The sequence below is a fragment of the Lontra canadensis genome, unplaced genomic scaffold (genome assembly GCF_010015895.1).
Source record: "Lontra canadensis isolate GAN:19392208 unplaced genomic scaffold, GSC_riverotter_1.0 scaffold75, whole genome shotgun sequence".
In the NCBI taxonomy this organism is placed as follows: Eukaryota; Metazoa; Chordata; class Mammalia; order Carnivora; family Mustelidae; genus Lontra; species Lontra canadensis.
The window spans coordinates 9,197,612-9,225,493 of record NW_022631069.1 but is presented as its reverse complement, the minus strand read 5'-3'; the positions used below and the strand labels follow the sequence as shown (position 1 = coordinate 9,225,493).

Sequence of the window (27,882 nt, the reverse complement as noted above, 5' to 3'; positions counted from 1 at the left end):
CGCGCGTGAGTCAAGCCTGCGTCACGGCGCCCCGCCGCCAGGGTGGCCTTTCGGAAAGCGAGGGAACAGCGCGCGCCGCGCTCCGCCCAGCTCCGTTCCGCTCCGCAGAGCCGGCGCGGCCAGGGCACCGGGAGCGCGGCACTCGGCGTCGGCGACCGCAGCCGCACGCGCCGTCTCCACCGCGGGACCTGGGTCTCCGCGCTGCTTCCTTGAGGCTCGAGCGCGCAGCGGGCGGGATCTGGGTAGGGACCGGCGGCGAGGGAGGGAGCGAGGAGCGAGCAGAGTCGCGTGCGCGGACGCGCTACTTCAGGTCCCCTCCCAGACCGGGCCGGTGCCCGCCGCCGCCAGACTCGGGCTGCCCGTGGGAGGGGCGGTGCGCCCGCCACCCGTCTGGGACCGCAGCTACTCGGCCGGAGTGCAGGGTCCGAGTCCGCGCGACGGCCCACGCCGGACAGGTGAGTCGCCGGCCGCGCCCCGCCTGGGTTTACCGCGCCAGCCACCGCAACTTTAGCCGTTCCGGCCCCGCCCCAGCCAGGAAGGCCTAAGGACAGAGGCGCGAGGAGGCGCCGCCAGGTACCCGCCCGGCCCTGAGCGGGCCCCGGGCTCCTCCCGCCGCTCCAGCCGCTGTTGCCTGGAGACGGAGCCCCGGGGCTCGCGCTCCTCCGCGCTCACGGGTTGGCCAACCAGCTCTAGCTTCCCGGGCTCAGGAGGGCCCAAGAACTCCGGGGGTAACCCGGCAGAGCTGCAGAGGCAAGCGCACCGCGGAGGACCAGGCTGGAGGCCTGGCAGGTGTGGCCGTCCGGAGCTGCGCGCCCAGGGCGCAGTTCCCGCGAGGAGGCTTCTGCGCGGCTGGAGACCCCAGCCCCAGCCGCTGGGCTTCAGGCCCGTGACCTTGACAGTAACATTGGCCAGAGAAGCTGAGAGCTCACGCCCGAGATGAATATTTAATTCCCAGTCTGGGGCTGGACCGCGCTCAATTCGGAGCTAGCGGGGAGCTCATCTTCCCTCGAGGGAAGCGCGTCTGGCAACCGAATGGCGGACATAGGGGACGTGCGCGGGGTGTGGGTCTGGAGGACTGTCTCGGGAGAGGCCTCTGCCACGTTTATACCTGTGCGCACCGTGCTCCCAAACTGTGCTCGCCGTAGTCTGGGGAGGGCTGAGGAGGGAAGCCTAGTGCTATCTTTTAAAAGCCCAAAACCATTCTTGACTTTAAGTGTTCGGAAATCCCGAGGCCACTCACCTTTATAGAACCCAGTTGCTATCAAGTGGAGTTAAAAAAAAAAAATTTTTTTTTTTTTAAATCCCATTCCTCTTTCCTTCTTTGGGAAAACATTTAGGAATTAGGAAATTTCTAACCAGAGCTGCCTTGGTGGGGGTGCAATTCAGCTGTGAGAGTGAGACAGGAAGGTTGGGTTGGGGAGACAGGGCAGCGGTATACAGAAGAAAAGATGCTTGTGAGGGGGCTGTCCTTGTTCATAGGAACTTCCAGGAGCTAAGAAAATCCTGTAATGGCTCCCCAAATATTCAACCAAAACTTGAGCTGGAGCCTGTTAGATGGTGCTGGACATTCTGATGGATGCCTGGAGAACAAGGTCAGAGTGTGTTGAGGTTAACAGCAAAGGATTCTTGTATTTCGTGCTGTGCCTACATTGTCCCATGGTCCAGTGAGGTAGACCCATCACCCAAGCAGGAAGGGCTTTGAGGTCACACCTGACTGTCCTTGGCTGTGGCCCATCCAGTGGGACCATCAGAGGTTTTGGCTCTTGTGCTGGCCTTTTCTCTAAGGAAGCAGCTGCAGCTAAGTAGGTGGTGAGTTTCAGCAAATCCTTGCAGCTTGGCCCGAGTGACTCAGTGCAGGAGGCAAATCGTGCCCACCGGTGCTGATTGGAGTCAGTTCGTTTGGCCTGAGTCACACACAGAGTTGTGTGTCAGCTGTTTATGAGTTGAATGGAGTTCTTTATCAGGACTTGTAAGCAGAAACCCCAGAGCTCCCAGGGTTTTGGGGTCACAGAGGTGGGCAAGTCCTCAGGGTGAGCTAAGCAGATCTCGGGCTGTCTGGCTCCTGGGCAGGGGTCCTAGAGCTCTGGCCCCACGGGCAAGGCAAGCAGGGGTTGGGGGGTGGGTTGGAGCACAGGCTCCGTGGGAGGCTCTGTGATTGTGGAAAGAAATGGGCCCCGTGCTCTGCCACATGCCGGCATGGGGTGACCTTGGACAAGTCACTTCACCTCCAGAGCCTTGATTTCCTCAGTTATAAAATGGGGATGCCTATAGTGCCTTTTTCTCAGGCTTATTTGGAGCCCCTTGCTGGACACCTGGCAGATGCTCGTAAAATGTTGATTCCCCACCCTTTTCTTTATGGCCCGTAACCAGCGGTGGTTCTTTCTCTCCCTGCCCTTGTGCCTTGGTGTGAGAGGGGATATGGAGACCAATGAAAGTGTCAGGGCTTCACACGTGGTTGAGAAGGACACATAATTCAGCTTTAAACTGACCTCTCCCCAACCTTCGGGTCTCCCCAGGACACCCTGAGTAAGAGCAGGATTACAGGGCGGGGGGTGGCAGGAAGAGCTGTGCTGGATCTGATGGGTGTGCTCGGCTGTCTGCAACAGCTCCGGGGCGAGACTCCTGCACGGACCTTTACTCTTTAGGATCGTGCGTGACTGTGGCCTGCTCTCAAGTTGTGGCATTTAGCTGGGTGGACTTCAAGGACCCCTGCCCTTGGATCAGTTCTTGCCCTCCTCCCCACACCCCCACCTGTCCTGTCCACCATGGAGTTGGAAGCTGCATGACAACCATCCAGGAGAGGAGACTGTGTTATTCTCCTGCCTTTCCCGAGGGATCCTGGTCCCTCGCTCTCTCTTTCTGTAATGTCTCTAGACTTGGTGTGAGCTAAGATGTGTGTGCCTCAAAAGTAAAGGCAGTAAGGGGATCCCTAGTGCAGCAAGAGGCCATGCTGGCCCAGGGGACTCCAGTCTACTACTGGCAGTGCGTGTGTGTGTGTGTGCGTGTGTGTGCATGAGGCACACGCACCCTGGAGGTATGCCCTCCCCACTGGATCTGGCAGCAAATGTTTGAGATGAGGGCATTCTTGACAAGCAGGGTCTCTCTGCCTGTGCACCTTCCCTCCCCTCGTGCTCCTTTCCTGTCTAAGTTAGCTGCAGCAGGACAATTCATCACCAGTCCCTTTAAGGCTGCTAAGATAAGCAGCAGAATAGTTTAAAGGGAAGATGGATTTGAGCTTTCTTCCTGGAAGCAGATCTGAGTTATGGCTTGCTCCTGGGCTGGGCTGCAAGGCGTTCTCACAGCCAAACATCTGGAGCACCCAGGCTGGGAAAAGACTCTGTAAGTCAGCCACCACAAAGTCCTTTTCCATCATCCTCCCCCACCTTGTGTCTCAGACTTCCAGAGGTCAGAAGCACAAGACCGCTGATGGATCTGTATTAGTGCGCTAACCTAGACAGGCGGGTTAGTGACCTGTGGGGAAAGGCCAGTTTGGCGTGCTTTTAGGGGGGTGACTGCCGTTCTGGGTTCCAGCAGCTCACGCCATGCTTGGCACACAATGATGACACCTAGGTTTTTACCGAAGGCTTTGGTGTCATGCTAAGTGCTTTATTCATATACCATCTCATTTAATCTTCGCTACAACCACAGGAGATGGATAGTGCTCTCTGTACTTTACAGATGTGGGACTTGAGGTTCAGAGAGGTGAAATAATTTGTCCAAGGTCACACCAGTAGTGAGCAGCAATCTGACAATTTGAATTCAGGTATGGCAGGATCCAAACTTTATGCCCCGAACCACTTATGTGATATCTTCACAGTATGCTCTTAATAAATATTTGCTGGCTGCCTGAGCATTTATCCAAACAAGGTGTCCTAAGCCTGTGGGTCCGGTTCTTTAAGGTGGTGCCCCAAGGAAGCAGAAAATGAGCCTCCACCAATGGGAATTTGGTAGAGAATGAACATACGTAAACTTCCACGGTTCGGGGAATCTGGTCCGTTGTGCCTGGTGGGTTGGAATCCAGCCGAAGATTCCAGGTTCCGTTGTCATGTTTTACTGTCTTGTTGGTCTTTTTCTTCCTGATCTCTGCCACTCCTGACCTCATTCCTTAAAGTTTATCCAAGTCAGGGGTTGGTGCTGGAAGCAGCGAGAGAAGAGTCCCGGCAGGCTGGTTGGTACCCAGAGGATATCTGCCTCCGCAGAGTCAAGGACGGCCATGTGCTGCTGGGAGCTCTGGTGTGTCAGATTTCTCTGCTGGAGAGCACGTGCCAGGGACTTGGAGGGATTTCTGGTCAGGCCTCAGACCCCAGAGCGAAACTGTTAACACTCCAAGGGTATTTATGGCAGCTGCTGGCCTGGGCTGCTCAGAGGGACGCTGCTTGCTTCCTAGTCTTGTCCCATGGAGAGCCCACTGTCCTCACCCCTGGGGCTTTGCCCTGGAGTCCGTGGCTGCTCTGGGAAATGTAGCTTCTGATTCTTCCTGCCTCTTCATCTCTTCGCTCTCTGAGAAATCACCAGCCCTGGTAGAATAGGCCCATTTGTCCTATCCTGCCTTGTACCTCCAAGCCACTGTTGATCTTGGGGAAGTTCCTGTAAGTGAGGGTGGAAAACCAGAGTGTAAGCATTATTGCTCCCCCACCCCACCCCCAGAGGACATGAAGAGTTCTCCCAGAAGCCCTTGCTGCACAAGCAGCCATTTTGTGCAGATACAGTACTTTGAAAATTCCCCCTCTCCCACCTCCATGAGTAATTATTTAAATTAAAATATGGTTCAATCATGGCTAAAACTAGTTATTAAAAAAAAACTAGATATTCACGGTGTTCAGAAAATTTACAAGTGAGAAACTAAGCTCAAATGCAAGATGGATTGCTGTACTACATTATTCTTGTGTTCGTGACCGGGTATATTTTGTTGGAGAATAATTCTGGGTCAGGTGAGTCCTGAGTAGCCTGAGTCTCCAACCTGGGGATTGAGACTTATAGCCCTATCTGGATGAGGCCTCTTGTGGAGTGAAGGCATAGGCAGGAGGAAATAATGCCCAGCTCTTGGGCTCTGGGCTCATCTCATCTCCTGCGTTTGTCCCACCGAGCTGCCTCTCGATCTTCCAATGCTACTCATGGTTCATTTGGAGATAACAAGTTGCCTCTCACTGTTCTCCACCGTTTCTAATTACTGGGTTAATTAGAATTTCCCCTGGATTCTGTGCACCACTAATTTGTCACTTACTCTTTTACTCACAAAAATAATTCATTGGTCCACACCCCCAAATTCTGCTGCTTGCATTTTTCTCTTTAATTATAAGACTCCCGGCTCCTGTGGTTTTAAATCCCACTCCAGGTCAGGAGTGCTGTTTGTTAAAGCTCCCTTTCGAGGAATGAGAACAGTCACCTGCTGGAGTGCCTCCATCAGGTGCTGCCAGGTGCCTATTCAGTGAGGATGTGAGGATGTGGACCTTCTCTTCCCTGGGGGTGGGTCTAAGGGAAGGAGGGCAGCCGCAACCCACAATTAGCTCCCAGAATGGCCCTGTGGGCGCTGTCCACGGTCCTGGCACACCACGGAGATGACCCGCCGGCTAGTGATTTGGACACTCCTTTAGAGCAGCTGGAAGGAATCTCCTTGACCAGTTCCCCAACTCTCATTATGCCATTGGCTTTAGGGAAGGACCTAGCCAAATGAGGAAACTCCTAACCGCAGGGAGAAACAATGGTAGAAGGACTCGCCTCACCGTTGACGTGCTGAGTGAGATTCAGGTGTGTCACTGTGCAACACAGCCAGGCCCGGTGGAGAACTTCCTCACTGGTGCCGCATACAGGTAGCGCGTGGCCCGGAAACAGTGATGCCTTCATGTTTTGGAGTAGCCCCAGTGTCCCAACCAGCATTCTTTTCTTTGTGTATTATGACATACAGAAGATTGGAAAGCACCAATATATCAGAAAGGAAATGGGCTACAGAGTTTTGAATCCCCACTCTGACACTTCATGACAGGCTAATCTTGTTACCTGTTATTTTCCCTTAGCCTTGGCTTCTTTGTAAATGAGAATTACATTTTTTTATCCCAGGTTTTTTGCGGGATAAATTATGTATGTAAGCATAGCAGGTCCTCAAAAATACTTGCTCCTGGGGCGTCTGGGTAGTTCGGTCCATTGAGTGGCCGCCTCTTGATTTCGGTTCAGGTCATGATCTCAGGGTCGTGGGATTGAGCCCCATGCTCAGCGGGGAGTCTGCTTGTGGATTCTCTCTGCCCCTCCCCCCACTTGTGCACTATCTCTCTCTCTCAAATAAATAAATCTTTTAAAAAAATGCTTCCTCTCTTTGCTGTGATCTCAGCTGTACTGTGACCTGTTCCCAGTAGGAGCACTTTTCTGGCCACCCCTTCCACAAAGCTGCACCGAGTGCTGATGAGCAAAGAGGCACAAACCCTTCTCATTCCCAGGAAAGAGACATCATGTTGGGACAGTAATTAAGGGTTTCTGATCGCTATTCCTTCAAGTGCACTTCAGCAGTCTGGTGGGTAACTCAGGTAATTGGACCCCCTTGGTTCCCTCTGTCTCTTTCTGAAACAAGACAAAATAGTGGCTTTAAGAAAATCCAGGTCGGAGAATTTGGACAGATACTGCGAGGACCCATCTGTTACCACCATGAGCCTCCCGTGAATGAGGAAAGAAGGTAGTGAGGTTTTTACTCGTTGCTCCTGAACTTTTTATTTTCACATCTGATTTTTAAAAATTGTGTCTTTTTCCAATTGGGACAGTCTCATGAGTCTTCTGCCTGTCTGGGACCTGATATGCTCTGCAGCAGATTGGAGCCCTCCTTTTCCTTCTCTCTCTAAAACTTAAACCGCACCCATCACCCAGGCTTGGGTCACCATCCCCTCTCACCTGTCCTCCCTGTTTTTTCACTTGTCCTGTAGACATCTCCTTAAAAACAGTTGAGTCACATCACTCCCCTGCTCAGACACTTAAAACAACTCCCTGCTAGCCTTCAAAAGAAACCCAGGCCTTTCCATGCTTTGCAAGTCTTCTCTGGAGTCTAGCTATCCTCCTGTCAGCACTTCCATTCTTCCCTGCTTAGGATGCTCTAGGCTCAGGCTCTTCTTTCTGGTCCTTGTACTCACAAACAGGCTGCTTCAGGGCCTTTGCACTTCCTATTCTCTCTGCCCTGAATGGTTTCTCTGGCTACTCACATGGCTCATTCTCTCCCTCTATCAGGTCTTTATGAGAATGTGCCCACCTATTCCCCCTATATGTTGTAGCATCCCTGTCTCACTCCATCCCCTCAAATTCACTATTACATATTTTTGTGCGATCTTTATGTATACTACAGGTATGTGTCTATATATACAATATTGATTATATATTTGTCTGATTTTTATTTGTCACTTTACACAAGAATATAAACCTCATGAGGGAGGGACACCGTTTACTCTGTTCTCTGCTGTGCTTGAACAGGGCCTGGCACTTAGTGTTCAGTAAATATTGGATGAAGGAAGTAAAGAAAGCAGCACATCAGTTGGAGCGCCAGCACCTGTGTCTCCCAGCAGCAAATCCCCCCCCCCCCATCATGAGGGACCCACATGCTTGTCACACTCTTCTTTGCCAGACCGTGGGCAGCTTGCCTCTAGACTTGGGTCAAGCCCATCTCCCCCGCATCTCCCAAGACATGAAGGGGTGGATGGTGTCTGTGTTATCTTTTTATCCTCATGACGCCTCTGTGAGATTGGGGCTGTATTCTCCATCTTTTCAGATCTAGAAGCCAAGACCACAAAGGTTATGCAGTTTCCTGAAGACTCACAGCTAGTAAGGAGAGCAGGACTCCAACCAGGCTGCCCTCTCTCCGAAGCCCATCTTTCTGGGCTTGTGTTGAGGTATAGAGCCAGGCCCCAGAGTCAGACTGCGCTGGTGTGGACCCAGGGCCCCCAGATTTTGAGTTGTGTCTAGGAACCCGTTGCCTTACCTCATCAGGTCCAAGATGCGTTTTTCTGTATGTTGTCACCTCATCAATTCTGGACACCATGCACAATCAGTGGTATCTCAAAATGGCTATTGATTGGGTAGGGGTGGTGATTGGGTGGAAAACTTCCATTGACCCTCCCTGGTAAGTTCAAGAGAATGCCAGCATCAAAGGGTCTTAAGTTCAGTGAAATTAGGTAACCAATCCCTTCGAACCTCTACTTCTTCATCTGTAGAATGGAAATAATTGTGGGACCAACCTCATCCCGTAATGGGCAGGAGACGACGGCTGCTGCACACAGGGGCTGCTAGAGAGCCAGCCCTCAAGAAGGGTCCCCTGTGTGTCGTGGTTGTTGTTTATCACTACACCACCCCCTGCCTTCAGAAGTTCCCTTAGCACCCAGAGTCTGGCACAAGGTTAATGCATCTGTGGGGCGGCCACGGAGCTGCTGTTGCTTACACACCCACGGGCATGCCTTTCCCCCTCACATGAGATGGTAAAGCTGAACCAAAAGATTTTATTTGCGCTAGCCCCGCCCACTTCTTCCAGTGCCAGTTCCTCCCCCTCTGGACCATCTGCCCCTTTTCCTGCTTCCCTTCCTCCTTGACTAAGAAAACAAAATACCAGCTGCAGAGAACACGCTCGGCAAATGCAACAGGAAGGTGAGACCGGCCGGGGAAGATTCTACTTACTGGCTCCTTTGCCTGAGCTGTTGTTCGGAATGATTCCACCAGCCTTGTGGAATGCTCTGGGCCAAGACGGTGCCCTTCTAGGGTATATTTCTCTGAGGTGAAAATGGACCCTGTCTACGACGTGGAGAAAGTGAGGCACAAAGAGTGGATCCTTTGTAAGACAAAAAATGTCTGTGAATGCTGGCTGGACTTCTTAGTTCACCTTTGCTTTAAACTGCCGACTTGGGGGAGCGCCTGGGTGACCAGCTCTTGGTTTCAGCTCAGGTTGGGACCTCAGGGTTGTGGGTTTGAGCCCCAAAGTTGTCTCCCTGCAGGTCTCCCTGCTCAGCGGGAACTCTGCTTGTCCCTTTACCTAAGCCCCTCCCCCAGCTCACGCTTTCTCTCTTTCCCTCTATATGTGTGTGCGTGTGTGTGTTTGTGTGTGTGTGTGTGTGTTTGTGTGTGTGTAATAAATAAAAACCTTATAAAAAATAAATTGCTCCTTGGGGCGCCTTTGGGGACATAATGTCTTCTTGAGATCAGAATATTGCATCGGAAAATAGGAAAATTTTGGAGCTGGGAAATTCTATCAGACTCTGGAAAATTTGGGGACTTCAAAATGCACCCGTTCATGAGTCCACTCATTCGCTTCCTTCATGTCATATTTATTGAGCACGTAAAATAGTAATACATGAAGGTTTGGTTTTGCAGAACCAAAAACGGTATTCTTTGAAATACAGGTGAGAGACCAACACACCAACCCGACAACTCTCTGAAACGGAGTTGGAAATTACCATTCTGTTTATTTGCCTCATTGATAAACTTCTCTTTTGCTTTCTCTCTCTAACCATGTGGTAACCAGATGCAGTTGGTAGGTAAGCACTGTTTCCTATTTCACAGATGATTGCAGAACAGAGGACTGGCTTCCCAGTCCTGGGGTCCTCCCACCATGGGCTGCAGGGCTGCACCTGATTAGTCACCCTAGCTGGGACAGGCAGACACCTAGCAGGTTTAAACATATCTCTCAAGTGCGTTAGCATTTCCCCCTGCCTCTCTTTCAAGGTGAAGGCAGTGGTTAGCATTTCAACAGGGAAGCGGCTGCCCTTGGAGGAGGGGAAGGCAGGGAGCCCGAACATTTGTAGGGACCCTGTTCCGTTCAGTGTGTGGCAGGCCTGGGCTGGGCTGGGCTGGGCTAGGGGCAATGGCGGGCGGACGCAAAGCTGGGTACACCTGGGTTTCTGCCTTCAGGGAGCTTCCTGTTCGGAGGAGGAGTCGGGGTGCACACAGGTAGCTATGGGAAAAGCGTGGAAGAGTATTCTAAGTTGCGTGCCGAGAAGGGGAAAGAAAGGAGCGTTAATTCTCACTTAGAGCATCACAGAACAGGTCACAGAGGCGATGCAATGGACCTTGAGATGCACCTTCGAAAGCTGGAAGTTTCCATAGGCAGAGGCTAGGGAAGGTTTTATGCCGAGGGGCTTCAGAGAAGAAGTGCCAGCTGAGGCTGGGGGTGAAGGGGCCCCAGGGGAGGAGCTGCAAATGTGTCTGGCAAGGGCAGTGGGCTCTCTCCAGGAGGCAGTGGGAGTGGGTGACATGGAATTTCAGGAAGCTGTCCCGAAGGCCTACAGGAAAGTGAGCCTGCTGCTGAGGAAGGGTCTGAACTAGAGCACAAGAGGTGGGAGCGAGGGTGGGCTCAGACGTGCTAACAGGGCTCTGTGCCCTTGGAAAGGAGGGGGGGCGGCGGGGAGAGGTCAAGAATGGAGCTGGATGAGAAAACCCAAGGAGAGCAGCCATGGAGACCCGCCAGGGCCTGTCAGGAGCAATTTGCCCGCAGGTGACTACCAGAAGTTTCGATAAAACAATTAAAAATAATTTGTAGGACAATTTGTGTCTCTGATAACAGTCTGATCCGTTCTGGGCTCAGTTGAAGCCCAGAGGCTCTGAGGTAATTAGTAGAGGTGTTTGGGCCACAACCGCTTGTCACATGGAAATCAGGAAGCTGTGGAGTTGTCCAGAGAGCAGGACCCTGACCTGGCTTCCTGCCCACCACATATGAGCCTTGAGTTGGACCCTGGCTTTATGGCCGAGGCGGCTGGGTGTTCTTCTCCTGGCCTCCCCTCCTGGGGGCTCTTCTCAGCCCTCCACTGTAAAGGTTCGCATTTAAGAATGTGCACTCCTGGGGCACCTGGGTGTCTCAGTGGGTTAAGCCGCTGCCTTCGGCTCAGGTCATGATCTCAGGGTCCTGGGATCGAGTCCCGCATCGGACTCTCTGCTCGGCGGGGAGCCTGCTTCTCTCTCTCTCTCTGCCTGCCTCTCTGTCTACTTGTGATCTCTCTCTGTCAAATCAATAAATAAAATCTTAAAAAAAAAAAAAAAAGAATGTGCACTACTGTCCCCAGAGCCAAGAGACCCCGGGGGAGCTGAGCAAGCTGTGCCCCGTGGGGCTCAGGGAAGTGAGGCTCTGGGGGGGGGTGTCTGTCATCACCTTGGCTTCCTCCTTTCCCAAAGAAGGTGACCCCACCACACAGACCCTGGGAGGAGTCTGGCTGGGAAAATAAGTGATTCCCTCGAGTCCGTCCCCTGAGTTACCTGGTCCAACCCTCCTGAACAAGAGAGACGCTGACCCCAGGAGGCGGATGTTCAGGGGGCTGACTGGATGCTGTGTTCCAGAAGGCCCCCAGCTCTGGCTGCCTGGAGCAGAGGGGCTGGCCCCTGTTGCAGGTGGGCGGTCACCCCTCACCCCGGAGGGGATGACTGAGAGCCACGCTTGAAAAGTTGTTGGGGACCTATTGGCCCTCTGGCCCGGGGTATTTTTACCTGCTTGCCTCCTCGTCACATTATTATTATTGTTATTTTTTCTTTTTAAGAAGATTTCACAGTTCACTCCCTCCGGGCTGCTTCTCTCACGTGTTCTGCTGAGCTGGAAGCTTAGCCTCTGTTGCTAAGTGACGGATCTGTCAGCCAGGCGTACTCTGTTCTCGAGCCCCCCCGGCATTGTGCTTTAGGTAACTGAAGCATTCCTCTCAGAGCGCACCCCGGAACTCTGTTATCTGACATCCGGCCTGTCCCAACTCCTCTAGGGCCATGATTCGAGTTTGGCTGGGCCAGCCGTCAGAGCGTCCCCACGACAGCCCAGCGAGCTCTCCACCAACAGAGTGGGTAAGACAGGTGGAAGGACCTGCCGTGTCAAGTGCCCGAGGCAGGTCACACCTTGCTCACACCCAGGTGCGAGAGGGACACACCCTGGATATAGGCAGGGCTGGAAAGAGCCTCAGAAATCGTGCAGACCAATCCATTTTACACATGGGGAAACAGAGGCCTAGAGAGGTCAGGGCAATGGGGCCAGCTCGCACAGTTGGTTGGTGGTTGGTTGGGACCAGCACCTAGCTGGCTTCCTGACACCTGGATCGTGGCTGGCTCCATGGCCTGTAAAGTCAGGGGCAGAGAGGAATCTGCCCCTTCTGGGTCCTTCTCTGATCTTGCTTGTCCCAGGGTTGTTGGCTGGGTACATGGAGGATTCCCATGGTCTGGTCTGAAAGCTGACCTTTCCCAAGCCCAGGGACTCCCAGGGAGCTGGAGGGTGTAGGAAGGTAGGGTCGTTCCAAGTCACTGGTGCCCCATCATCTTTAAAACATGGAGGCAGCGCAGGAGCGAGCAGACGTCAGTGCTGACAGCCATGTGGTGTGAGCCAGGTGCTGTCCTGCCCTGGGGCGCGGCCAGCCCCGCTCACTTCCCGGGCTGGCCGTGAATCGAATGAGGTGTCAAGAAGAGGTGACAATTGTGAGCCCTTGCTGGGTGCCATTCTGAGACCCACCTAACTGCTGTTCCCCACAACAGTGTAAGGCGGGCACCGTTATCCTCCTTTGACCACCGAGGAAACGGATCTCAGGCCAGGCGCCGGTGAGCACAAACGACCCCGTGCAGTCTGGCTTCTGAGCAGTGTCCCCTCCCCAGACCGTGCCAGTAGACTGAGTAAAAACTGTTTGTAAGTGGTTTCAAATGATCACAACTAGGAGCTGTCCCTCCACTACTAATATTGCTAAACATTAAGATGAGGCCACGTTTATATTTGTAATAACATTTCTGATTTTTAGACCCAAGACCCAGTGCTGCGTGGCGTTTAGCTGCGTCCCTGTGGCCCCGGGTCCCTGAGGGGGGTGGGCTGGGCTTTGTAGGGTGCTGCCCCAGCAGCCTCCGGTGAAAGGTGGGGGGCACCCGTCCCTGCTGACAGAGCTTGGACCTTTCTGAGATGGTGTGGGTGGAAAATGCTTCTTTCCACCCTCATCCCTCTTCCTCCGCAAACTCACTCTGGCTTTTCCTGAGGAGCAATGGTATTTCTGTGACCAAATAGAAATAGGGAGGGCTGGGGCACCTAGGTAGCTCAGTGGGGTAAGCCTCTGCCTTCAGCTAAGGTCATGATCTCTGGATCCTGGGATCAAGCCCCACATCAGGCTCTTTGCTCCGTGGAGAGCCTGCTTCCCTCTCTCTCTCTGCCTGCCTCTCTGCCTACTTACGATCTCTCTCTGTCAAATAAATAAATAAAATCTTAAAAAAAAAAAAACAAATAGGGAGGGCTTGCATATTTTTAAGTGAATTAAGGCAAAGAATGCAAGGCTTCCCAGTAGCAGGATCCTTCCTGGTTCTGGGACTGGGCACTTTGGGTGTGTCCGCCCACTGAGTCCACATGGGAGCCCTCCCTCGGAGGGGGAGCTGTCGTCACGTAGACCCTTTTCACCCCCAAGAGGACTGTCAGCCGCATTGTTAAGGTGAAATGGCTTCCCACCCCTCTCAGCGCACTGAAGTCCTGATAGTTGGCTGCTGTGGTGGAGGGCAGGGGCTTGGAGACAGGCCAGGGGTTGAGCGCTCCCATTTCATCCATTTGCTCGCTCACCTGGCACACATTTCCTGAGCGCCTCTGCTCAAACATCCCCTCCTCAGGGGTGCTTTTCCAGACCATAAAATGGCGGCCCTCCAGGTTGCAATACCACCCCCGTCCATGTTATTTCTTTGTATCCTGTACCCCGTGGGCCATGGTACGTTTCTTTCTTTAGTATCTGGCCCTTCCACGAGAAATATAAACTCCACGGGAGGACATACTTTGCTTATTTTGTTTGCTGCTGCATCCCAGGCACCTAGAACAGAGCCCGTCACAGAGAAGGAGCTCAGTAAATGGGTGTCAGGGGAGAGAATGAATGAATGAAATGGGAACTCTCCAACTCGGACCCGTCTGATTGCAAAGCTGCCATCCTCACCACCTCCATCTTCTTCCTGTTTCCCCCCCCCCCCCCCCATGCTGAGTCTGATCCAGTGGCTTTGGGCAAGTCACTTCATCTGTGGGGCCTCAATTTCCTCATATAGAAAATGAGAATATTGCTAGGGCCCCTCGAGCTTTAATATTCTATGTGTCAGACTCGGTTGTCACTGAGCGTGTTTCTGGGCACAGAATGTTCCAGTCAGGATTGTCGCCCAGCCCAGGGGCTCTGCTTGCAAATTTGCACCAGTACTTTTTGTCCTGTGAGCCTGATGGCCCAGGAGGCCCCTGGGCCCCCCTCCTGTGATGCAGGATGCTCACTCACATCTTGGGAAGAAGGAAGAGGCTTCGGCTGAGCTGATTCCTATGGTTTCTGTGATGCTGCTGTGGCCAGCCCTCCCTGGCTTTACCAGAATGTGCTGATTTTGTCCTTGAGTCCTCCTAGCTTAAATGAGACTCGCCGCCCGCACCCCCCCCCCTACTGCAGCCCTTTCTTTGTTGGTGACCAGAGCTGCCACTCTCGGCTATTTATGGGAAAGCTTGTCCTCCAGTTGGCCAGCAGCAGGATAAATTCTGTGGACTTGCGGGAATCCCCTTCGGTTTTCTCCAGTTGTGGGATGATGGGCAGTAAATCATACTTAATGCACTGCAGATCCGTCCCGATCAAATTCCACTGCAGGCCCAGTACCTGCGTTTAGGCTCTGAGCTGGGACCCTAATGATTGCCATCTCCAGAGGGACCCCAACCCTTCTCCCCAGTTCTAGTTTTTATTTTTTTTTTAAGATTTTACTTATTTATTTATTTGATGGTGGGTGAAAAGAGAGAGAGAGAGAACAAGCAGGGGGAACAGCAGACAGAGGGAGAGGGACCTCCCCGCTGAGTAGGAAGCCTGATACGGGACTTGATCCCAGGACTCCAGGATCAAGACCTGAGCCAAAGGCAGATGCTTAACCGACTGAGCCACCCTGCATCCCCCCAGTTCTAGTTTTTAATTAAAACTCTTGTTTAAACTGTAGGGGAGTTAGGATAGCCAGCCAACCAGACATTGCATGGGCCTTGTTTTCTCTATATGAATGCCCTGGTGAGAGGGACCTGCTGACTAGGGAAGGGGGAGGGGTTCATCCTGGCAACACTGGCAAGAACATAGGCCTCCCCATTTCATGCCTTCTGAGGGCACCATTCCCTTAAGAGGCATGGGCCACATGGCATCCTGGGCAGGCTGAGGGCTGAAGGGTCCACGGAACACACACTCCCTTCGGGACACAGTGGAACGTTCGCCTGACCGGATGTGAGGAGGAGTCCCAGCAGAGAGCTGCATTTCTTATAGCGAATTCTGAGGTCTTTTAGGCAGACCGGTTCTGTCTCGGTCCCTTCAAGCCCAAGACCTTGACTGTTCCTGGGATCGACAGAAGGGGGGCGGTGGCGGTGTAGTCACTCAAGACTCATGGTCTCCCTTGGATGTGGAAAGCAGGGAGGTGTCACCCGCTGCTGTGGTTCCCGGCCTGGCCCAGGGAGGGCTGGCGAACAGCACAGACGGGTGTAGACGGCCTCCATCCATCGGGTCTCCCAGCGTCACTACACAGGTAACAGGATCTGGCTGGTCAGGTCCCCTTGAAGCCTGGGTGTTACTCAGTCGGCCAGGCAGTCTGGGTGAAGCTTCTGCTTCGTGGAGCCGCTGCCCGCGCTGTTCCATCAGCACAGATGAGAACAGACGGGACCGCGGATTCCAGCGGCAACTCCTTTCCTTCGTCAAGGAATTACTGGGTAATTTACATCCCTCGAAAGATGCAGGGCAATGGCAGGCCGGGTGTATGCATGTTTAATTTTAAATCCTCCAACCTCCCCTTGACGAGGAGGTACATTGAAACACAGCATGTTGATATCCTTCAAAAGACTCATTTCCTTGGTGCTTTATTTCTTTAAGGAAAAGCATGAAAGACAGATGAGGAATGGCAGGAGCCGGGGAGGGTTTTGCCTCCCCCGCCTGCATCGTGCAGACATTATCTGCTGTAAAGCTGTCACTGAAGGATGGAGAACGGGCTCTTGGCTGCAGTGGCCCTCAGATAGTGTCAGCGCTGAGCGATGACCCAGCATGTGTTGGCACTCAGCAGACGCCTCTAGGGCGGCAGTGCCAGAATCCTTAGCAGAACCTGGTCAGTGCTCCTGCCTGGGGACTGCAGGGGATGCAGGGGCCGATGTGCAGGGTCCCTGCGGTTGGAGCTCTAACTTTTTTTTTTTCTTTTGCAAGCATTAATGTCCCTTTGAATCACCAGAGAGTTCTGTAAAAATACAGAGACTGACTCAGTCAGTCTGGGGGTGATCCTGAGAGTCCGCATTTCTAACAAGCTCCCTGTGATGCTCCTGGCCCATGAACCGTATTTGGAATAGAAAGACCCTAGAGATGGCAGACACCAGCCTCCCTGGGTCCCACCGGGTGGTTTAGCTATGTAGAGCTCAGGAGGGGTAGGGCCTAGCCACCAACCTATGCCACCTGGGGTGGGGGGAGGGCTGTGGGGGCCTCTTGAACACTCTAGGACATGCAGTTATGGGAAGGGGGGGTACTGTCATGGAGGGCCCTTTATTTGGGGTTGGTGTCTGGTTTGGTTTCTTCTGCCCCCAGTAGGTTTACCTTTCTTTCCTTTTTCTTTTTTTAAGATTTTATTTATTTGGCAGACAGAGCACAAGCAGGGGGATTGAGAGAGGGAGAGGGAGAAGCAAGCTCCCTGCTGAGAAAGAACCCAGACATGGGGCTTGATCCCAGAACCCTAGGATCATGGCCCGAGCTGAAGGCAGACTCTTAACTGATGAGCCACCCGGGTGCCCCTAGGTGTACCTTTCAGTGCTGCTCACGTAAGGCCTGTGGGAAAACTGAGTCTGCAGACTCTGAGCTCCTCAGTGGGCACCCTGTGAAGGGGAGGAAGACAAGCTCAGTGTTCCAAGCCACTCACTGCCCGGCCTCTGAGTGTGTGCCCCGGAGTGATGGGGGACTAGGGCCCATATGGGCTCCCCGACTCTCTTGCTGTGGTCAGCTAATCCTCTTCTGCTCACCTGGTCGCTCTCCCAGGTCCCCGGATGAGAAGGAGCTGACGGCAGCCGAGAGTCACCTTCTCTGAGTGTGGCGGAGAGGGGCTGTGTGGCCTAGGCGGCACCCATGCCGAAGAACAGCAAGGTGACGCAGCGTGAGCACAGCAACGAGCATGTCACGGAATCGGTGGCCGACCTGCTGGCCCTCGAGGAGCCGGTGGACTACAAGCAAAGCATCCTGAACGTGGCAGGCGAGGCCGGCGGCAAGCAGAAGGCGGCAGATGAGGAGCTGGAGGCCGAGGACCGGCCGGCCTGGAACAGCAAGCTGCAGTACATCCTGGCCCAGATTGGGTTCTCTGTGGGCCTGGGCAACATCTGGAGGTTTCCCTACCTGTGCCAGAAAAATGGAGGCGGTAAGAGGTGGCCCCACTTGCCCCAACGGCATTCCGCAGCCGGGCCAGGCCAAGGCGTGGAAAGGAGCAGCCCTGTGCTGGTGCAGAGCTGGGGCTCTTGGAGGGTGGGGCTCGGGATTCTCGAGGAAGGCTCCCCAGAAAGAGCCAATGGTTAACAGCGAGCAAGAGGCTGCCGGGAGCGGTGATAGCGAGGACACGTGCTCCAGCCCAGGACAGCCCACGGGCAGACCTCAACGCAGCTGACCAGCCCAGAGACCCCATGCAAGTTGCTTGATCTCTCTGTGCCTCTCTGTTCTTCATCTGTAAAAGAGGAGTAAGAGTCGAATTTGCCTCACGGCAGAGTGGGGAGGATTCAGTGGGCTTTACATGTAGAATGCTTAACTCGTATCTGAGGTATAGTGAAGAGCAGCGGTTGGCCATTCTAACGAAATGCTTGCTGGGTGCCAGGCCCTGTTCAGCACTTATTGGATATTAGGCTGAAATGCATGAAATTGCTGGTATTTGAGCGTCTTGGAACAACCAAAATGCCAATTTCATATAATTCAACCACTGATTCCCCCTACACTCTATGTGAGGGGAAGAGTCATCATCCTCATGGTAGGGACTGCAAAACTGAGGCACAGAGAGGTTAGATGACTTGCTCAAGGTCACACAGCTAGTGAGAGTCAGCAGAGAGCCCTTGTGGCTCTTAGTCCCCGTGGCCTGGGACTGCCCCATGCCAGCCTGATGGTTGGCCACAGCTTTGTAGGCATTTCACCTGACTCCTTCTGTCTCTGCTCCATGGGGCTCTGGCCATGGAGCCTTTCCCAGGGATGCAGCCCCATTCAGGGACACTCCCTCCTCTCCAGAACACACCCTCTCTGGCTCAGAGGCCAAGTCTGGCTGGAAGCTTCCCCTCCTTTCCAATCTCTGTTGAAGGGCAGAATGTGAGAATGGCCCTTTGAGCCTATATAACTGAGGCCAGAGGCTTTTCTCTTTCCACGAGAGCATTCGCTCTCCAAGCTGTGAAAGGTCTTTCCCCACCCCAATCAGTCAATCAATCAATCAATCAATCAGTAACTGCCAGTTAGAGCTTTTGGTCTGGGTGACGTGGCCAGACTCAGGTCACTGAGTGGCTACAAGATCAGCCCAGAGCAAGGATACAAATCTAGGTGTGTGGCTCTCTTGTGTGCGGAGAGATGATGACAACAAGCGTCCACGACGTGGGAGGACACGTCACCTCTGCGACTCCAGCCGGGAACCTCTAACCTTGTCCTTTGCCTGGTCTCTGGTCCCTCTCCCCACCACACACACTCCCGGGGCAGTGGGCTTGCCAAAGCTTTCTTGCTCACGGTGTCTCCAGCCCATCGCCCTGGACCCAGACCCCGCAGACAGCCCCCAGAAGAGTCGTTAGCGCTCTGGATTCTGAGCTCTCCCTTCCCCGTTCCTGCTTGTGCTCTTCCATCCTGTCTCATTCCTAGAATCCCTTCGTATCTCTGCCTTTAACGCTCACATAGCCTACGAGCATTACGGTAAGTCATCCCAAACGCTTTGTGGAAGGAGTCAAATGATCCCATTTCAGATAAAGGAAGGAGAAAACTGTTGGGTGGGAGAGAGGCAGCTCTGTGGTTTTGAGCCGTGGGGGAGCCGGGCAAACATGGCTTAAATCTGGGTGGGCCTTCTGGAACTCTGCTTAGCTCCACTCGATGCTGAAGTTTCCTTTGATCTGGTTCTCTTAATTGGCTTTTTTCTTTCTGCTGATTTTTATGACAAAGAGGCAACCGTTCTGTTCTTCAAGTGCTGACTAAGACGAAGTAACTTGTGTAATCCTCACAACAGCTCCCCATACCCCGCCCCGGCCCGTTCAAAAGGGAGCATGGAAGCCTGTGAATGCGTGCTTTTCTGAGCCAAAGATGGTTACATATCAGCAGTTTCTTGTGGTTCTGCCAAATGTTATCATCTTCTTTTAGAAGACCAAAAGTGGCACAGAGAGATCAAGGAATTGGCCCAAAGTCACACAGCTAGTAAGCGGCAGAGCCAGGATTCCGGCTCAGGAGGTCTAGCCCCGGGGGCTGTCTCAGCCCCTACTTGGTATGCATCTCAGCAGGCTGAGACCCAGGTGGTCTTCCAAATCCCAGAAATAACATCAGTGTTTGCCCGAAGCAAGACCCAGAGTACAGACCAAGACGGAGACTGCAGAGATCCAGGAGGTCTCGGAGTTGCCACAGTCCAGCTTCCCAGAGCCTGACACCCTGAGCAGTGCTCCCAGCTGTTGAGAGGGAGGACCCAGAGTTCCCCTAAGTCACTGAAATAGCCAAGGGAATCCTATTGCGTCTCCAAATTGTATTTTCAAAGGCGGAAAGGGTGCATTTCCAAATGATTTCAATAAGGGTTGTTAAGAAAAAGGACCTCTGCCTACCCAGAAAGCCTCACCCAGACCCCAGCCCCTGAGCGCTGTGGATGGCTGGGCCGTGGCATGCGGAGGAGAGCTGCCGCCAAGTCTGTGCCCTGGGCCCGACTGACTCGGGCCACTGGCCCCAGTGGCAGGTGGCGGCGTGCCCGTGGCCGATCTTGGCTGAGAGCCGCTCTGTGGACAGCACATATGTGGAGACTCTCCCTGGTTCTTTGGGAGAGAGGAGAGAAGCCTTCACAGAAGACACCAGCCTACCCTTCAGATGCCCCGAAGCCCACCTCCCTGCACATTTTGCCCTCCTGCCCCTGAGGGGATATGGCTGAAATACAAAACCAGTGAGCCACGTCCCTTCACTTTTCTGCATGTCACGAGTCTCCTCTTGCATTTCCCCGAACCCCAGAGCAGGAGACAGAGCTAGGAGTCCTTCAGGCCCCCTCTCCTTTGGGCGCCAGGATGGCCCTCCTTGTTAGTGACAAGAGGAACTTACGTGTATGTGTGACCGCGTGTAGTTGTATGTTAAATGAATTAGATGCTGTCGTGTGAGGCTGGGTGGGTTACCGCCCCGGAAGCCTTTGCTGATTAGTTGCGTTGGACTCTGACCCCTCCCTTGGCAGGCCTGGAACTCAGCTGGCCCTCCGGGACTGGTCCGTGCGTGCGTGTGTGTGTGTGTATGTGTGTGTGTGTGTGTATGTGTGCGCGTGCGCATGTGCTCACATTGCTCACAGGAACCTGCCGCTCCTGCCTCCCAGATTGTGAGCTGTGCTGGGATAGGGCTATGCTTTCTTTTATCCCCAGATCCCCCGGCTGCTCATGCCCGGCCCAGCGTAGACCTGTAGTAAACAGCTGGCTGTTGCCAAGTGCCAGGCCTAGTGCCTGGGAAAGCCTGGTCCCCCAGGGTCGTGGGCAGATTGGCCACATGTGGCATGTCCTGTTTTGGGGGGCAGAGCCACGGGTGGCTGGGGGTCTTCTGGATACTCCTAGCCGGAAAAGCTTGGTCTGGGGGTGTCGGGTGACCACCGGGGCCCTGGTGACTGGGGCCGTCTGATGGCTTTGCTAACAAGACTAGGTTGCTGGCACAGCTCTCCGCAGAGATCACTCGTCTGTGTCCAGACACGATTTTAATTCTCCTGCTAAATGCCCTGTCACTTGGAATTGAGATTGCGTCTGCATGGAGCCCAGAGACCGTGAACTTAATTTATCATCTGGAATCTTTATCAAGATCCATTCTGTCTCTCCATTACGATCCTCCCGGCTATGCATTTCCAAACTTCTCTGTCTCATTCCTCCCAACTGGCTGTAGATTCATGGTGATGCCAGTCAGACCCTGTCTTCCTGGAGAGCTTCCAGGCTCCGCCTCCCCGGAGCTGCCCAGTCTGCTGTGGCATCAGCATCTGCTTCAGAGGCGGGCAAGACCGTGCCTGGGGTCTGGGCCTCTGGGGGGCGAGGGAGCAGGGCCCACTCCATCTGGGGCTGCTCCTTTGGGGCCGGGAGTGAGTGTGAACAGGTGTCCTCCCAGTACATCAGGAGGCGACCGGGGACTTGACATGTGAATTTCTGAAGAGATGGTACGGTGTCTGTCTGTCTGTCTCTGAATCTAACCTTGTGAGCAGTCCTCCCCCAGAATTTCAGATCAGGGGAGTCAAGGGGAAGAAGGGGGGGCAGGGGAGGCAGTATGTGGTGGTGGGTCACACGTGGGAGCCAGACCCCTCCTGGAGGAGCACAAGGCCTGGAGCAGTTTGAGGACCATCAGAGGTGCGGGCGAGACTGCAGGACGTGGTCATCTGCCCTCAGCCTGGCGCCCTGCTCCAGACGCCCTCTGACACGCCCCTGTCCTCCCCAGGTGCATACCTTGTGCCCTACCTTGTGCTGCTGGTCATCATCGGGATCCCGCTCTTCTTCTTGGAGCTGGCTGTGGGCCAGAGGATCCGCCGTGGCAGCATTGGTGTGTGGCACTACGTGTGTCCCCGCCTTGGGGGCATCGGCTTCTCCAGCTGCATAGTGAGTCGGGGGTCGGCACTGGGCATGAGCTGGCAGGCCAGGGGGAGCCGCTCCTGGGGAACGGGGTTTGCAGACCAGAGTCTGGGGCCAGATCAAGGGTAGGGAGGGAGACCCTGCTCTTGAGAACTGCTTCCAGCTGGCGTCCCAGGGCCATGCATTTCCTACACTGAAAGCAGTCTGTGCTTCCTGGGGCAGGATATAATATTTGGAAATGTTACCAAGGAGGAAAGCCTGGGACATCTCCGCTCGAGTTCTCTGTGGACACGTGGACCGTCCGGGATACCTCTGTCTGCTTACCAGCCCCTCAGCCCCGAGTGAGGGAGGCCCTTCCTCTTTCCTTGATTGAAGAGTATTTGCACTGGGCACGCATGGATCCCAGGGAAAGGCTGCCCTGAGGCATGAGGTCTCATTGCCTGTTTGCTAGGCACACGCACAGAGTGGGAGAAGGTCTCAGACAAGAGCCCTGTGGCCGAACCAGGAGGGGTGAGGCTTAGGAGCAATGGGAGACAGGGATCAGAGCTGGGCCCCTGCAGGTGGAAGGGGTCTCTCAGCAGCCAGATCGTGTAAAAGCATGGCTTTTGGAGAAACCACTCAGACCTTCAGTCCGAATTGACGCTTTCCTCTTCCAAGTAGAATTCTTCCAAGACTAGCGATCGTGTTTCCAAGACATGAGAAGTGACATCTTTCTGGGGGCAGGCTGCCGCCAGGACCAAAGAGACACTGAGGGGAGGGAGGACACAAGACACCAGTAGGAAGCATCCGCAGGGCCTCCAGAGCCGTTCAGTCTGGGGCCGTTGTCTGGGGACACAAAGGCTGTGCGGGCCTCCACAGTCCCAGAGGGTAGCTCTGCAACTGTCACCCTGAGTCATCAGGAAATGATGGGGAAATGCTTTAAGCATCTTAGAAGAATTTCAAACTGGAAAGGATTAACATTTTAAGAGTTCAATGCTTAGAGGAGAGATCTTTAATATCTGAAGCATTCCTCTGTGGATTCCCTGAATACCAGATGAACTGAGGATTAGGAGGAGGCCCTCAGAGCCCCTTCCTCCTCCTCCTCTTCCCCCTGCAAGGGAGGCCCGTGGACTGGGGGTGGGGGTAGGGGTGGGGACTGAGGCCTTCATGACCCCTCCCCCCACCATGGACCCTTGTCCTCAGGTCTGCCTCTTTGTTGGGCTGTATTATAACGTGATCATCGGGTGGAGTATCTTCTACTTCTTCAAGTCTTTCCAGTACCCGCTGCCGTGGAGCGAATGTCCCGTCATCAGGAATGGGACTGTGGCAGGCAAGTATGGGACCCCCCGAGTAGGACCACCCTGGGGACCCCAGCCAGCCCGTCCCAGGAAGGGCTTGAAGGAGCCTAAGAGGCTTAGGCACAGGTTTGGGATTTCATTAACTCGTCACCTTGTATTAGACACCTACCCTCTCTGGTCCATTCTGATGGCCCTTGCCAAGTTCTTAGGGGGATTGAATGAAATGACTGTAGGGAAAACTCTGGAAAGTGTGGCTTTTGTTTAGTTGTTTTGAGTAGTCCTGTGTTACTCAAATACCATCCTATCTGGAAACAGCCTTACTTTGCATGCCAGTCTTATAAAAGGCTGGATGATTTATCCTACCTCACCAATGGGTAAACTGAGGTCCAGAAGTGACTTTCCTATGTTCACACCAGGATCTGAGATGAGACACCAGAGGTCTGGCTCCTAGCTCAGAACCTTTCCCGAGGAACTTGGGGTCAGCTCTGCCTAATCCTTACTGTCCTCCACGGATGGAAACGGGAAGAGGTGGCATGTGTGGGAATTCAGCCAGATCCATGTGTCCCCGAAGCCTCCTGGGCCCCATCTGGAGCCCCATCTGGAGTCCTCAGGGTCTGCCAGATCCTGGCTCACCCACAAGGAGCACAGCACCCCCCTCCGCTAGCCGCACTCAGCCAGCCGCTCAGCCGCTGCCGCCCTGGGTGGGGATCAGGCGGAGGAGGTGACCCCACAGTCCCGCCTGAGGGGGCCTTTGTTACTGTTCCAGTGGTGGAGGCAGAGTGTGAGAAGAGCTCAGCCACTACCTACTTCTGGTACCGAGAGGCCTTGGACATCTCCAACTCCATCTCAGAGAGTGGTGGCCTCAACTGGAAGATGACCCTGTGTCTCCTGGTGGCCTGGAGCATCGTGGGTATGGCCGTCGTCAAGGGCATCCAGTCCTCGGGGAAGGTGAGTGGGGAAAGGAGTCCGACCCATACAGGCGGCTGCAGAAGAGCATGGCAGGCAGGGGGCTGAGGACCCTGGGTTCCGCCATGCCACGCAGGGTCTGCTGAGTGGGCTTGGCCTCTTGGGGGCTCAAGATGACGACACAGGTCCCCCGCCATGGGCGCGATGGGTGTGTCACGGCTGTGTCCCTGTTCGCTGTGAACAGCCCACCAGGAGTGGATGGGAGAGGGCTTGTGGAAAATCAGGGCATGACCCCCAGCCACCTCTGGGATCATATACGTCAGACCCGCTCCACAGACTTTAAAGAGGAAGAAAGCTAGGAGTACAGACCCAGGGATGTTCGTCGAGATCCTAGTCCCTTAGGTTCCCAAGCAAAAGGCCTAGAAGAGTGTTCCCTGAGCAGTTTTTGGTGAAAATCGGCAGCTCACCATGTGTGAACTAAAGGGCGCCTGGAGCAGGCAGGTGCTGTGAGTGAAGAGGCCTGGGGCATCCAAGGGTGGCTTTCCCCTGCTCTCTCAGGGCGCAGCCCAGCCAACCCCACACACCCCCTTCAAGTGAGGGCCCTTTCTTCTTTGTCACATATCAGTATTCCTGGACTGCCAGAGCCGTGGCTCGATCCATCCATTCTACAGATGAGGAAACTGAGGCCCAGAGCGGGGAAAGCCCCTCCCCTGAGGTCACACAGCCAGTCAGTCCCAGAGCTGGAACGTCTGAGGCTCCAGGTTCCATAACGTGCTTCTCGAGTAGGGAAGCTAAGCCTTGGGAAGGTAACTTGGTCTCAGCCAACCCCTCTTCCCTCTCCACAGGCCAAAATAGTAGCTGACACTTGGGGGCATTTATCAGGTACTGCCACACATATGAACACTTTTGGTCCACAGCACCCTTATGAGTTCAGAAGCCTTACACCCATTTCACAGATGCACAAACAGAGGCACACAGAGGTTACGTGAATAGCTCAGGATCACATGGTAGATAAATGGCAGAGCCAGGATCAGAACTCGGGTGCTCTAGCTCTGGACGCATACATGCTTACACCTTCAACACCATCCCACCCAAACAGCCCTCTTGAATTGCTTCGGCATAGCAGACGTGCTGTGAGCATCTCCTTCCTGGGCAGCTCCCTGCCGGGGGGATGTAGAAATGCATGAGAAATGCACGTGCTGGAAAACAGCGGGTGATGTATAATCACAAGAGGCAGGACCTTCTCTGATGTTTTGGCTTGGGAGCCATGCCTATAACCTCCCGGATGCCTTCCATCAAAGAAACTCTAAGGACAGGGGAGAGCCTTAGGGGGTCCACTGGAGTCAGGGATGGAAGAGTGGGCATGAGACATGAAAAAGTGAGGAGGGGAGAGGAGAGGCTTCCTTGCCCCCTTGGCGGCCCTTGGGGGTGGGGAGGCTGCAGACCCGGCCCTGCCAGCTCTTGAAAGGGGGAGGCTAGCCCCAGGCACAGCCATGCTGACTCCAGCTTGTCTGTGCTCCTGCTTCTGCCTTGGCTCAGTGCCAGGTGTGTGGTGGTTTTGGCCCTGTGCCCAGGGGTCCCAGGGCTTCTCTTTCTGCTGCCATCAGAGGAGGCTCGGGTGCTCTGACTGTGAGCGGGGAGCGGGATGCCCCAGCTGTGAGCGGGGAGAGGGGTGCTGGCCGCAGGGGGCCCTCTGCCCCACGGTGGGTCCCTGTCTTCTCTGTAGGTGATGTACTTCAGCTCCCTCTTCCCCTACGTGGTGCTCGCCTGCTTCCTGGTCCGGGGGCTGCTGCTGCGAGGGGCCGTCGATGGCATTCTGCATATGTTCACCCCCAAGGTAAGAGTCTGGGGACACTGACAGCTCTGGTGGGCCCGGCCAGCATCCTGGAATTTCGAACTCGCTGAGGACCTGTCATGGGTCAAGCAGTCGTCACAGACCCCTGGAGGCATGCACTGGGGAAGGGGCACACACCTGCCCCCTAGGTTCCAATGAGAGGGACAGCCCGTCAGTTTGGGTGGAACCAGAGGGAAGCTTCAGGGAGGGCATGACCTGGAAGCGGATCCTATTTCAACAAATGGCCAGGACATTGCAGTCAAAGGAAGGGCAGGAGCAAGTGTGGAAAAGCACTGGGTATGCTTGAGGCCCTGGTGGAAAGGCAGGTTTGGCTGGGGCATGGGCGGTTTCATCACTGGATCTGTGACAGCAGGAACCAAGGAGATGCCTAAGAAAAGTTATCTCCCTGCTGGGAATCCCAGCTTGTTCCCAAATCAGGGGAACAGTGTTACTGTTTTATTCAGGATACTAGACCACGCGGGGTGTGATTTTACCCTTACCAAATCCATTCCTTTCGTCTCTCACTTCATCCTCCCATAGCCCAGTGAGGGACTGCTGGGCACATTTCACAGGGCTGTCACAGGGCCATAGGCATCCTGAAGATCTACACGAAGGTTTCTTAATGGTGGTCTTTGCCACCATGTGGCCTTGCCTCTGTATTCCCCCTGGCCACGGTTGGCACGGGCCAGTCCCCTGAGGAGTCAGGGGATTGCAAACGCAGACTGGGAGGCCTTCAAGGTGCCCCAAGCCATGTACCTTAGGAACCCCAGCGGGAAAGGCTGGGGATGTCCACCTCCAAATGCCAATGTATCAGTGAGCAGCCAGCTCCTCGGTGAGACTCTAGGTTGCGAGCATGGGTCAGAATACCACCATCTTGAGGCCCCCAACCTTGGTCCTCGACAGTGCGGTGTCACACATGTGCTCACCCACACTGGTGCTCACACGGGAAGTTCATAGAGATGACAGGGACTAGAACCCAGATCCAATGGGGAATCCCTGTTCCCTCTCAGCTGCTGTGCCGCTGGGAACACCCCCGGATATTGGGGGATGGCAGTGGGTAAGACACACAGCATTCATATTCGTCAGATAGGAAATAACGCTGGCTCCCAGCAGTCTTGGATGTAATATTTGAGGCTGAAGTGGGCCTCCTGAGCCATGTGGCTGACATGAAGTCATCGTGAACCTGTGATACCCGACAAAGAAGCAAAATGCAAACCTGGCACGTTTTGGGGGAGAGATGGCCATGAGAAGAAAGCCAGTGGTTTTTATGACTTACTTCTACTGTATTTCTAGAATGAGGATCAGTCTAACCTTTTCACTTGAGTCTTTCAGTTATACTTATCGGTGCTTTGGGAGGAAACGGTATACTCTGGAGATGTTCATAAATAGGGAGAGTCACACATGTCTCCAGATGGGTGGGCCCCTTGGTGGCATCCATCTTGAGAGAGCCCAGGACGGGATGGATTCATGAGACTGGTTTCTGGTCCCAGCACACACAGTACAGCTCCCCATTTGACTCAGACACTCTTTCAAACATCTGTTTAATCATACAATGTCTCAGGCATGTAAACACACACATATATAATAATATAATAAACATTGGAGAGGCCATAAAATATTACAGAGACCATAAAAGTGTCCTCATAGCCTGCCCCGATCCCATGTCTTTCCTGCCTCAAAGATAAGTACTATCCTGAACGTGGGGTGTATCCTCCTAATACATTTCTCTCTCTCTCTCTCTTTAAGATTTTATTTATTTATTTGAAAGAGAGAGAATGAGAGAGAGAGAGCATGAGAGGGGAGAGGGGCAGAGGGAGAAGCAGGCTCCCCGCTGAGTGAGGAGCCCAATGCAGGCCTCAATCCCGGGACTCCAGGACCATGACCTGAGCCAAAGGCAGTTGCTTAACCAACTGAGCCACCCAGGCACCCCCTCCTAATACATTTCTTAAAATACACGTATTTTATCTCGTAATGCATGTATGCACATGTGTAAACAACATACAGCATTTGTGCGTACTTTCAAACTTTACGTAAGTGGCATCATGTTATATTGCATCTTCCTGTGGCTTGCTTTGGCTTTTATTTTTGCTCAGCACTGGTACTTGAGATTTATTTAGAGTGCTGTTTGTAGCTCTAGTTCATCCATCTTCCCTGCTGTGTCATAGTCCACTGTAGCACTAAACTGTGCTCATGTTTGA

General features: G+C 54.0%; 1 protein-coding gene across 2 annotated transcripts in view; it reads left to right on the top strand.

The window, feature by feature from the left end:
• The first annotated feature begins 255 nt into the window (after positions 1-255).
• The window catches only part of SLC6A17 (solute carrier family 6 member 17), a 46,041-nt gene continuing 18,414 nt past the window's right edge, over positions 256-27,882 (top strand). The window contains exons 1-6 of one of the 2 annotated variants that reach the window (XM_032881507.1): positions 256-455; positions 16,932-17,304; positions 21,537-21,694; positions 22,850-22,976; positions 23,711-23,892; positions 25,577-25,687. In XM_032881507.1, the coding sequence (XP_032737398.1) occupies positions 17,019-17,304; positions 21,537-21,694; positions 22,850-22,976; positions 23,711-23,892; positions 25,577-25,687 (864 nt within the window). In that variant the 5' untranslated portion in view covers positions 256-455; positions 16,932-17,018. Of the gene's footprint in view, positions 456-16,931; positions 17,305-21,536; positions 21,695-22,849; positions 22,977-23,710; positions 23,893-25,576; positions 25,688-27,882 lie in introns of those variants that run through there. The other variant, XM_032881509.1, reaches the window with a different exon arrangement.